This window comes from Gaeumannomyces tritici (assembly GCF_000145635.1).
Source record: "Gaeumannomyces tritici R3-111a-1 unplaced genomic scaffold supercont2.3, whole genome shotgun sequence".
Classification (NCBI taxonomy): domain Eukaryota; kingdom Fungi; phylum Ascomycota; class Sordariomycetes; order Magnaporthales; family Magnaporthaceae; genus Gaeumannomyces; species Gaeumannomyces tritici.
Genome location: NW_008804547.1, coordinates 4,313,846 through 4,325,126, shown reverse-complemented (window position 1 = coordinate 4,325,126; position 11,281 = coordinate 4,313,846). Strand labels below are relative to the sequence as shown.

Genomic DNA, 11,281 nt, shown 5'->3' with positions numbered 1-11,281 from the left:
TGCGCCTGTGTCCCGGCAAACGTTTCTTGACTCTGTCCTGTTCCTGCGTACCGGAATAGTCGAATATGAGAAATGGTTCGCCTGTCCCATGTAGATCCCCCGTATTTATAGGGTTTGTGCCGTTCCAAGAAAATGGGTGAAAAGCCAAAAAGCCACCAAGAAACAAACGGTGTCGTGATAAGAGTTACGCCGAAAAAGAACCCCACCCAGTCTATAGGGTTATTAAAAGTAGACAAGTGCGTATCGCAGATTAAACACCTTGAAAGGTGGACTATGGTGTTTTGAGAGTCCTCATCCTAACATGACCGCTGGGCTAGGCACGCGGACGGCGCTCTAGTACATCACCTCACGCTTCGCCGGGATGGGCGGGGCAGGCTTCTTGGAGCGGCTGGGCGGCGGGGGAGGCGGTGCTTTGCGGCCGAGCGTACTAGCGCTCCTGCTGACGCTGCCGTAGCTCGTCGCGGGCGAGGTGCTCCGCTCGCCGCCAGCTATGGTACCCCACTCCGGGCTGCCGTTGCTGCTCGAAGTGTCGTCGTCGTACCGGTCGGCGAAGACGTTGTTGTTATCGTCTGGGCGCATCACGATGCGGCTCACAGGGCGCAGCTGCCCACGCAACGCACCAACGTTGGTGGACATGGCCATGGGTGACGATGCTGCCGCCTGCTGTTGCTGGTAGCCGCCGCTGTAGCCGCCAGGGGTGCTAGCCCCGGACCGCATGGGTGCCCGCTCAACTGAGGCGCCCGACTGGAACGTGTTGGAGCGCGCGAGCGACGGGCGCGTGGGCATGTCAGGCCCGGCCGAGTTGGCCCCGCCAGCATGGGCATTGGATCGGATTGGCATGCGGACTGGCGGCGCGGGCTCGTGGTCGTCGTATGAACGACTGTTGTCGCCTCTGCCGTTGCTGCCGTTCGTGTTTGTGCGCGAAAGTCGCTCGGTGAGGGACTGGAATGTGTTTGAGCGGCTTCTAACCGGAGCCTGGCGCTCAGCAGGGTAGGCAACAGCACCAGAGCCGTGGCCCTGGTTGTTGTGGTATCCGCCGTGACTGGGCGAGGAACCGGCATTGGTGGCAGTCCACATCTCACGAGTCCTACGAAGCTCATCGGCACAGCGCTCGTGGAACTCGAGCTCGACATCCAGGAGCGACGTCAGGTCACGAACCGAGTCGGCCTCGGCGTCCTTGATGTCCTGCATGCGTCGGCCCACGTCCTCGGATGTCTCCTCGTACTTGGCCTTGGCCGTCCTGACCTCCTCCTCAATACGGAAGTCGTCGCGCCGCGCCTTTTGCATCTTGGCCATGCTTGCATCGAGCGCGAGCCGGCGGTTCTCCAGCTTCTTCCTGGCGTTCTGTTGCAATGGATAAAGGGGTTAGATCGGCCGTCTGAATCGGGAGTGGGAATTCCAAAGTCAGGTTGGACACGTACCTGGTAGTCCTTCATCATAGCCAGACTCCTATCTAGCGACTCGAGCCAGACGGTTGTGGCGTCAGCCACGAACTGTTCCTGCATACCGGCAATCGTTTCGTTGGCGCGTCCCATGGCTGTGGAACCGGTACATGTTAGTGTGAGAGAAAGAAAAAAAACACCACGGAGGCTTGATCATCTGCGTACCAATGAGGCAATTGCCAAACTCAGAGTCCGACTCAAAGTCCTCGCCGTGGTTGACCATGGTCCTTCCGAGGTACGCCCCGGGCAGGCCCTTCTCCTTGTCTTCGAAAGTCTCGTTGCGACGGCCGAGCCACTTGACGTATGCGTTCATGGACTTCTGCAGACGGTCCATGCCTGTTTGGGAATCCCGTGTTAGTGATAAGCCATTTGTTTGCTGCGGGGCCGTCAGCCTGCAGGACACATACCGTCAAACCTCAAAGCCATCTCTAGCTCGAGCATCTTGAAATCGTCCGTCGTGCTCGTCTTGGCCTCGCTGCCCATCTTCTCGCCAGCCCATTGGAAGGCGCGGTCGAACTTCTTGGTGATATTCATCTTGGCTAGCTTTCGTGGACTCGGTGGTTTTGGATTGGGTTGGGTTTGTGTTGCGTCTTGTGCGGTCTAGAGAGTGGATGGGCGGCTGCTTTTGGGATGCAAGAGTCGTGTCGGTGCCGTGGGCTATAGCGTGGTGGACGAGAGTCAATTGGGTCCCGTGTCCTAAGTCTGGTCGGTTTCAGGGTTCGAGGTCGTCTCTGCGGGTCTGGCAGATGCCTCCCACGTCTTCAGTCGTGAGTCGAGGTGCACCAGGTTGTTGGATAGAATCCTCTATACGGAATCCTGGTGGCGGGTGATGTATGGGAGCTGTGTGGGAATAAAGGTAGACTAGTAGCACCCGACCGAAGAAAGAGAAGGCGGTTCTTTCTTTAAACGGGCACCAGAACAGTGAGGCACAGGGGAGGAACGAACGGGTCCGGAGGAAGAGCAGACAGGCCGCTGGATAAAGAGAAAGAAGCTCGTGGTGTGGATGGAGAAGGAGCAGGGGTGATGGCTCTTTCCCCCGGCTTCGCTCAACACGAAAAGAGCAAGGGCGAATGGACGAATAGTGGCGACAAAAAGTGGGCGTGTCGACGGACGGGGTCTGCCTCTGAGAGCGAGTCAAAAATAGCACGTATTTGGGCTTTTGCTGGCCGGACAGGTTCAGGACTCCCTGCAAGGTCAAGGGGACTGGGACGGGGCACGCCTCAGGGGTGGAGTGTGGAGCGGGATGCTATTTCGGTGGGATGGGATTGGAATGCCGATTTTCGAGAAGATGGGACATGGGACGGCCAGGGACTTCTATAGAAAGCTTCTTTCTTGGTGTTCTTGGCTGCGGTTTTTTTTTATCCGCTCTTCCTCTTTCGCTGTCCGCCACTAGCACTCTGCCTGGCCTGGTCTGGTCTGTCTCTCGGCGGATGCTGTCTCCTTCCCGTCCGGTACTGGGCAGGGGCAAACAGCTGCTGGCTCCAGGTCGGCCGGTCCCAAACGTCCAATGGCGGCGGCTGGTGGAGGAGTGGCTGGTTTTTGGCAGTCTTATCTTTAGTGCGGGAAAACAAGGGGTCCCCCGCTCTTCACCGGCGCGGGTGTGGTGTGCAGGCGTGCATCCACCCAGTGGCACACACTGCTGTCGTCCTGGCCCTGGCGAGACGCAAGATGCACACGCCGCCCAGGGGTAAGAAAAAAAACGGGCGGGTGGAGGTGAAGGGTGGTGGCGGGGATCGGTCCAGAACCGACGCTCGCTCAACCGACGCTGGGCGTATCAGGCGGTGCACTGACGATGTTGCAGCTGCTGCTGCTGCTGCTGGTATTTGGGCGCGGAGAACTTCCCGTCTCGGCCGATGGAGCGCAGCGCAGCAACAGCTCGCAGAAGTATAAAGTGCACTGTTGGTGACCTGTGTGGCAGCTCGAGGTGTGGTGGTGGTGGCGTGCGTTTCCGGCGATGGCTAGCCGATCAGGGCAGGATGCTCGGGAAAGGCAGGTTGCAATTTAACGAACCCGGGTTCGGCGCTGTGGAAGGTGGTATCGCCTGTGCAGTATGGGGTCGCGCTAGCGGCCACGGGTCTGGAGAGGCAGGATGTGGATGTCAACGGCTCCAATATCGGAATGCAGACTGCCAGGATGAATTCAATATTGCCACCGGGTGGGGGACAGATGGCTGGATGGATGGCTGGAAGAAATCCTGGGAGAAAATATTACAATCAGGAGAAACGAAACAGCAATAGGCTCATGCCCAAAGGCAGCCACGACTTATATGTATCTACGGCCGTGCTGTGGATATCTTTTGACTGCCGACATATGATGTGTGTACGCCAACCACAGACATGCATCCGTCGGTCTTTTGGTCGCCCATGGCTGGCGCCCCCGGGCACGCTTACTACATGCCTAGAGGTGGTAGATACTACTCGATGCTGCTTGTGCTTGAGTTGGCGGCCCTTTGCCCTGGAGGGGAGCAAGACCAGTGGACAACGTGGAGGCCCGGTCGGTTGGTGGCTGGCGTGCTGGCTTGCCGGCTGGCCAGATGGCGACGGCCGGCCAGTAGCAGCAATGGGAGCAGGCAAGGGACAGACAAATATGCGCCTCCCCTGTCTTGTGCAACACCCGTCGCGGTACGCACGATTAACCTCGACAACCTGTGGCCAGCAAGCGGCTGTCAGGGCCGTCTCCAAGACCAATGGCTGGGTCTCAACCAGGGGAATCCGGCGGCACTGGCATTTTCTAGCCGTGCGGTGGATTAAACCTGCGGATCACCCAGACTCCCCCCAGTAAGCGCCGCTCGCCAGAGTCCACTCGTCCGAACGATTGGGGAATTCGGACGCATCTGGCGCCAGGCTTTTGCCGTAGCGCATGCGCCAGCAAATGAACTTGTCGATGCCGCACACCACGCACACAAGAGGCAGTCCGGGATCATTGGCCTAAAAAAACAATAAAAAAAACAGACGGGAAATCTGCACTCTCGGCAAGTGGGTGATTCACTTCGCTCGTTGTCCACTGGATCACCGAGTCTGGATCACTGGATCACAGTCGATGCGGCCCTCAACGGTGATTCCCGTCAGGCCCTGGGTGAAGCTCAATTGAGGACTTCTTTGTGTGACAGGATGGACAGGAACGACGGCAGAAACCAAAGCGGCAGTGCAGCGCAACACCAGACACTTCCCAGCCAGTCGCTGACGCCTCGCCGACCATCTCGAGATTTCACACCCAATCGAGGCAAGGAGACGCCAGTTTTGGGCCGCCTGACGGCAGTGGTGGACATGGCAATCGACAAAACAGCCTGGATCCCGGTTTGGCTTTGTCTCTGCCAAACGACAGGGTTTCAGCCTCAAACGGGCCACCCCAATCAAACCGCCGCGGCCATTCAGTCTGGGCGCGTGTCCTGTCCGCACGGCACAGCCTCAATAAAAGAGCGACTGTTGCCGTGTCAAGATGTCGAACTCAACAGACCATTTCCATTTGCTCGTTGGTGCTCATCCCTGGTGTCGCGCGGCTAGGACTTCGTATTTTGATCGCCGCAAGCCTCTTTTGCCTTAACCCTGACACTGGCCTTGGCAACCTGGCATCCATGGCGTTTACAGGAGATCCAAGACCATGTGCAAGGTGTAGCAAGCAAGTGGTAATTACACGTTGCACGCCCACCAAGACCGCTTCATCTTCACACTTTCCCCATCGCTACAGACTGCGCCACACTGCCTGCCGCCTGCAACCCGAGCCTCACCATCAGGTCTGGTGGTCTGGTGGCCTGTCAAGTTTCGCCCGGGATTGCGACCCCCGGCCCTGCCCGTCATCCGGTGCTAGTCTTGCCCTCCCCGGCCCTTTCTCAGGTCGGAATACGGCCAGGTCGCATCAACCCCTCCTCGTCCCGGGACCACCCCGGCCGCGTCCAAGGAATGAGCCACAGATATGCGTCGTTCCTGAACCACAACCACCGTTCCGGACGCGTTTCACGCCCGGGAGGTCCACCATAATAGGTGACGAGTAGCGATCGACAGAGTAGGCAGCTTTTGGCGGTTGCGCTCGCTGGACACGAGTGCGCCTGCTTGTCGTCCATGATCAGCGCCGTGCTGCTGCTGCCCTTTAGCTTTGCACCATCCAAAAAGGAAGACAATGTGGCGATTTCAGAACCGCATCCCGCATTCCATCGCCACCGCCGAGATTTGCCTTGAAAACCCGGCACTCGACCTCAAGCGATTCCCGCCCCCTCGATTGCCGTTAGCGGATTCGCCATGTATGTCACGGACACAAAGCTCCAGCCACAACCGCTGTCAGATGACTGGGACTCAGCGTGGAGCTTACAGGTGACTAACAGTGGCGGTTGCCTGTGCGTCACAAGCTTTACTGCAAACCGGAGGTGTCCCAGCCACAGCCAGATCCGATGAACGTTGACGTCAGCGTGGAGCGTGGGCTTGGGTGATCTTTTGCCTTTCTTCACATGGACTCCATCAATATATTTGCAAGACTCTATTGAATATCGGCATGCATTCACACCAACGACCGGCTTGAGACTCGACTACGTCAAATGCTACCGTCCATAGACCAACCGACGAAACCTTGATGCCTCAAGTGCCCAGAGTGGACCTCTCGTACTGTCGCCCAATCGCGGCAGGTTGGAGGCTGCGGGAGTTGGTTCGTGCAGTCGCAGAGTCCGGTCATGGTCGTGTGACGCTTAGAGACGTAGGGCAGATTCCTGCGGCTGCTGCCAGCACCCTACAGCTCGTGCCTTTGTGTTCACGCCGATGCCTGCCCGGCTGCGCTTGCCTAGCACACACACATACCGCCACCAAACCCGGCCTCGACAGCACGTCGTCGTCGTCAGCCAAGCCATGTCGGATCAGGCATGCCCAAATTATGACCGCAGGTGTAGTAGGCAGCCCTATGAGGGATTCGTAGCGCAGGTCGGGTCTCCACCCATCTAGAAACAAACAGCCCAGCCCCTGTCGACGTGATCCTTGGGGCGCCCTTCTTAAGGTGACCTTGCCTCGTGCTCGGGGAAGGCGCTCACCACCCTCGACTGCTGCATGTCTTATCTATTGCCGTCGCCTGCCAGTGACTCGCATCTGCCCCTAGGATTGATACCACGCCCGTGCCACCGAGAGACACTTTTGCACCCCTCTCTGGTTGTAGCCTGATCGCAATACGCAGCCACCCTAGGAGCTGGCTTGATCATTCGCCGCCTGAGATCCATCCACCAACGTCTCAGCTGCGTTCACTCAGCACCGCCTTGCGCGCTCACGAGGACAGGAGAGAAAAAAAGTGCAGAAGGAAGGCCGTTACTTTATATACTCCACGCTGGACTGCTGAGGCAGCATATCACTCCCAACATGGCGGCATACACAGGAGGGCACCCAACCCCTCGAGCACACTGCCAGGCAATAACCGACGAGATGCAGAGAAAGACGCGCCAGGAGTGCGGCTTCGATAAGGCTGAGTCGTCGCTCTCCAGCATCGTGACCTCGTCCTCCAAGAAGCCGGCGGCGGCGGCGGCGGCTGCGGGCGGCGGCGACGATGCGAGACCGGCAACGGCCCCGCGGCGGGCCTCGGGCGTGTCCAGGTTCGCCGACAACCTGCTCTCGTACCTGGGCACGCGCAACCCGCGGCCGCGGCCCATTACGCGCGACGACACGGTCTGGCTGCTCGACAACGTGGCGTTCCGGGACCCGGCGGACCCGACGCGGTGGCGGGCCGAGTTCGTGGCGGTCGCCATGGACCAGGCGCCGTCGGTGAGCGCCATCGACGTGGTGCAAGCCGTGGCGCGCCACATCGGCCTGGGCGAGGCGGACGCGGGCCTCGAGATCATCGAGCAGCGCATCACGCCGTTCCTTCAGGACGCGCTGCCCGGCCGGGAGGTGCAGGCCCTGCACCGAGGCCGGCTGGACCTGCGGCTGGGGCCCGGGGGGCGAAATGGCATCAGCAGCGACCTGCGCCACCTGCCCGACGCGCCCGCGGGCACCGTGGTGGGCACGGCGGCGCAGGTGCCGCAGGGCGCAGACGGCATCCTGGCCATGAAGACGCTCTTCGCCGAGCCAGACGGCTGGGCCGTCGTGTCGGACGTGGACGACACCATCAAGGTGACGCAGACGTCGGACCCCGTCGGCATTTTACGGTCCACCTTTCTGGACGAGCCCACCCCGGTGACCGGCACGCCCGAGCTGTACGCGTGGCTGCACGAGAGGCTCGGGCCCGGAGCGCCATTCTTCTACCTGTCGGCGTCGCCCTACAACCTGTACCCGTTCCTGAGCGCGTTCCGGGACATGTACTTCCCGCACGGCCAGCTGGTCCTGCGCGACCAGAGCTGGGCGAGCATCTCGGGCCTGCTGTCCAACCTGACTCTCGGAACGGAGGAGTACAAGGTCTCGCGTCTGGCAAAGGTGCACGCCTGGCTGCCCAAGCGCCGCATGATCCTGATCGGCGACTCGACGCAGAGTGACCCGGAGGCGTACGGAGACATGTGAGTACTGTTTTTCGTTTGCAATCTGCTACTATATACGTATATGCTTGCTGACTCTTGCCACCCCACCAACAGTTACCGAGACTTCCCTGGCTGGGTCAGGCTGATCCTGATCCGCAAGGTCACCGACATCGCCTCGATCGGGATCGAGTCCAAGAACGAGCCGGAGCGGTTCGACAAGGCGTTCCAGGGCGTGCCCAAGGAGGCCTGGCACGTCTTTGAGGACCCGGCAGAGTGCCAGAAGCTCATCGAGCAGGTTGTTGCGGCGGACCCTTGATCGTGTCGTGCTTGGGGACTGGGCTTTATCTGTTTGTCGGTTCAAGGACTGGGGACTCGGCGCTTAGTGTTTTCTGGTTGACCTGTTTGTGTGATATTCTCTCCACACCTTCACGCATCTTCTGTATCTCCCATATCTATTCCGTCACTGCACATCTAGATTAGGTAGTTATTTTCAACCGTTGTTTACTTGCCAGTCACAGGCTAGTACCTGTTTGCTAAGGATATTGTCTGCCTATTGGTCGACTTGTATCGAGGTCTTGGACGCTTGTAGTTCCAGCTGGTCACATCGCCATGGTCAGCAATTCCTCTTGGCAACCACGGCTTATGAAAAATCTGTCGTTAGACGGCCGGAGATGGAGCAGACCAAAGCCCGGCAGAGCGCATCATATTCAATTAGGGGGCGGCGCAACCAGGAATCTGCGACTCCGGGCGTCCTTGATGCGGGAGGATTCTCAGACTCCAAGACGGCCTATTCAGGTCGGTATCTGGATTTCGGGAATTGACCAAGCCTCCCGCAACGTGCATCAGACACCGTGATCCGGGCTTTCGACACTCTACCGCGAAATGGGAGATGGAAGCTGCGAGGGATAAGCAGCGCCACTTCCACCATACGTCCCTACCTCTAGGTAGTCGCGGCCCGGCTCAGGCTCGCGTCACGCCTGCTCACCCCGCTCAGTGATGCTCAGGGATAAAATCACCACGGCACCACCTCCAGCTAAACTGTAGCCAAATTGCTTTCCAGGTACTAGACAATGATGGCGATGCAGCACCTAGTTACTGCAGCAGTCATTTGATTGCGACCGCCTTCGGCACAATTAAAATAACCCACAACCATACTGGAGCAGCACGGTGCCCGGAAAAAAGTCTGGACCGAATTTATTCCCCACCGCCACAAAAAAAAGAGCCCATCCGGAAGACTTCGGCGCTCCGGCAAAGCGAAAAACGTTATTATGGCTATAAGTAATGCCTTTTGTATCAAGATAATCACAAATCCCTTAAACGCGTATTTTTTTTTTTTTAGGTGTAGAGTGCGGCGCAGGCATATTGTTCGGCTTTGGTGCAGGTACAATTGTGGTGGGAGAGGTAGAGTTTGGATGAAAAATTTGCGGTCCGAGTTATTTTCCGGGCATCGTGCCTGGACTGTGCTCGCGATTGAGTCGTCAGAAGCAGTCCCCGTCAGGTAGGGCACGGTGGCTAAGCAACCTGACCTATGGCTGAGGCTCCGCTCTCGCCCGTTCAGATTTCCAGAATTCGCTCCCCGTCCAAGCACAACCCCGCTTTGAAATATCCTGAGCTCATCGGACTACCTTCTCAGGTACCAGCCACCACCAACAGCAGCACACCATGTCCAACGCCGATTTCCATCTCATCTACTGGCCCGGCATCCCCGGCAGGGGCGAGTTCGTGCGCATCGCCCTCGAGGAGGCCGGCGTCGCCTACAAGGACACGGCGCACCAGGCCGACTGCATGTCCGTCATGCAGTCGGAGCTGGCGGGCGACGACGGGAACCCGCCCGCGTTCGCGGTGCCGGCCCTGCGCCACGGCGACTTGCTCATCAGCCAGACGTCCAACATCCTGCAGTACCTGGGCGAGGTGGTTGCCGGGCTCGCGCCCGCCGAGGTCCCGGGCCGATACCACGTGCACGCGCTGGCGCTGACGGCGCTCGACGGCTTCAGCAACGAGGTGCACGACACGCACCACCCGGTCGACATATCGGCCTACTACGACGACCAGAAGGCCGAGGCGCTGCGCCGCGCGCGCGCGTACGTGGGCGGGCGCCTGCCAAAGTTCCTCGCGCACTTTGAGAGCGTGCTGGCGGCGCCAACCAGCGGCGCCGGGCCGTGGCTGTACGGCGGGCGGCTGACGTACGCGGACCTGACGCTGTACCACGGCCTCGACGGCGTGCACTTTGCGTTCCCCAAGGCGGTGGCCAAGGCGAGGGAGTCAGGCAAGTATGGCAGGGTGTTTGCGCTGTACGATGCTGTGAGGGAGAGGCCCAATATCAAGGCCTACCTGGCGAGCGAGCGTCGGCAAAAGTACTCGGATGGCATCTTCCGGTACTACCCCGAGCTGGACATTGTTTGAGGTTTGGGCGGGTTTGGACGCCTGGGAAGTGGCAAGGAGGGAGAAGGTTACAGTCATTTGAATGGGGAAGGGGAAATTTTTCTAAGCTGTGTTTGTGATTATTAAATGGAAGGTGGTAGGATACAACCAAAAGACAAGGAGGAACGAACTCCTTTCTAACTCCTGATCTCTCTGGACCAAACGTCTCCGCACCTCTCACGACTCCTCCTCGGGAACCAACCCCAGCTTCACATTCTCAGCCTTGGACCGCTGGCTCCACTCCGGGGGCTCGTCCCTGCCCTCCTCCTCGGCAGCCTCGCCCTCCTCCTTGGCCCTGTGCACCGTGGTGGCGGCGTGCTCGGCCGGGCTGTAAACGGTATAAAGGATCAAGGGAGTAGACCCCTTGTTCAGGAACTGGTGGCGCGTGCCGGCGGGCACGATGACCATGTCGCCCGCCTGGACCGTCTGCTCGCGGCCGGCGACCTGGGCCAGCCCCATGCCGGCGGTGAAGGTCAGGATCTGGTCCACGGCGTGCACCTCCTCGCCGATGTCGCCGCCGACGGGCACCGCCATGAGCACGACCTGGCTGTGCAGGCCCGTGTGCAGCACGCGCCGGAACTCGGCCGACTTGGAGGGCAGGGACGTGGCCATCTTGGGGTAGTACTTCATCTCGCGGGCCGGCGGGTCCGTCGACGGCGTGGCGAAGGATGATGATGTTGATGATGATGCCATTTTGGCGGTTGAAGAAAAGTGTCTGTGTCGAGAAGATGCCGTTTTTAGGGGGGTTTGTGCCAGTTTCCGATTGTTTTTCTTCAAGTTACTTAAAGGTCGGAGAGATCGAGGAACATATGTATAAATAATTGGAGAGCAAGAGAATGGTATTCGTTTCTGTCGCCAAGACACGGAATCTGCCCATTTATCTCTTGAGCAATATCGGAAACCCTCTCTCAGCTCTGTGGTTGATTCTACCCATGGTATTTGCCACCAAACCTCCAAGACGCTGCTCCGAGCCGAAGAGGCGAATGTCGGCGAGGGGCTC

General features: G+C 59.2%; 6 protein-coding genes across 6 annotated transcripts; 3 read left to right on the top strand and 3 right to left on the bottom strand.

Annotated features, from left to right (window-relative positions):
- Positions 1–333: 333 nt before the first annotated feature.
- GGTG_06561 (BAR domain-containing protein) lies at positions 334–1,976 on the bottom strand (the record flags this gene model as incomplete). The annotated part of the gene is made up of 4 exons (XM_009224380.1): positions 334–1,344; positions 1,422–1,537; positions 1,608–1,778; positions 1,850–1,976. The coding sequence occupies 4 exons, from the start codon at positions 1,974–1,976 to the stop codon at positions 334–336; spliced, it is 1,425 nt and encodes a 474-aa protein (XP_009222644.1).
- Positions 1,977–2,800: 824 nt separating this feature from the next.
- Positions 2,801–3,807, bottom strand: GGTG_06560 (hypothetical protein; the record flags this gene model as incomplete). The annotated part of the gene is made up of 4 exons (XM_009224379.1): positions 2,801–2,994; positions 3,234–3,349; positions 3,453–3,518; positions 3,779–3,807. 4 exons carry the CDS (start codon positions 3,805–3,807, stop codon positions 2,801–2,803), a joined length of 405 nt encoding a protein of 134 aa, XP_009222643.1.
- A 1,751-nt stretch (positions 3,808–5,558) lies between these two features.
- Positions 5,559–5,865, top strand: GGTG_06559 (hypothetical protein; the record flags this gene model as incomplete). The annotated part of the gene is made up of 2 exons (XM_009224378.1): positions 5,559–5,679; positions 5,822–5,865. The coding sequence occupies 2 exons, from the start codon at positions 5,559–5,561 to the stop codon at positions 5,863–5,865; spliced, it is 165 nt and encodes a 54-aa protein (XP_009222642.1).
- Positions 5,866–5,906: 41 nt separating this feature from the next.
- GGTG_06558 (hypothetical protein) lies at positions 5,907–8,377 on the top strand. Its single transcript, XM_009224377.1, has 2 exons — positions 5,907–7,899; positions 7,975–8,377. The coding sequence occupies exons 1-2, from the start codon at positions 6,773–6,775 to the stop codon at positions 8,174–8,176; spliced, it is 1,329 nt and encodes a 442-aa protein (XP_009222641.1). The 5' UTR covers positions 5,907–6,772; the 3' UTR covers positions 8,177–8,377.
- Positions 8,378–9,375: 998 nt separating this feature from the next.
- Positions 9,376–10,422, top strand: GGTG_06557 (hypothetical protein). Its single transcript, XM_009224376.1, has one exon. The coding sequence runs from the start codon at positions 9,523–9,525 to the stop codon at positions 10,261–10,263; it is 741 nt and encodes a 246-aa protein (XP_009222640.1). The 5' UTR covers positions 9,376–9,522; the 3' UTR covers positions 10,264–10,422.
- Positions 10,278–11,160, bottom strand: GGTG_06556 (hypothetical protein). The gene has a single exon (XM_009224375.1). It carries the CDS (start codon positions 10,972–10,974, stop codon positions 10,459–10,461), a length of 516 nt encoding a protein of 171 aa, XP_009222639.1. The 5' UTR covers positions 10,975–11,160; the 3' UTR covers positions 10,278–10,458.
- Positions 11,161–11,281: the final 121 nt, after the last annotated feature.

Coding starts and splice junctions, on each gene's coding strand:
- GGTG_06558 (XM_009224377.1), top strand. CDS start 6,773: ATGGCGGCATACACAGGAGGGCACCCAACCCCTCGAGCACACTGCCAG. Junction 7,900..7,974: donor CCGGAGGCGTACGGAGACAT/GTGAGTACTGTT, acceptor CCCCACCAACAG/TTACCGAGACTTCCCTGGCT.
- GGTG_06557 (XM_009224376.1), top strand. CDS start 9,523: ATGTCCAACGCCGATTTCCATCTCATCTACTGGCCCGGCATCCCCGGC.
- GGTG_06556 (XM_009224375.1), bottom strand. CDS start 10,974: ATGGCATCATCATCAACATCATCATCCTTCGCCACGCCGTCGACGGAC.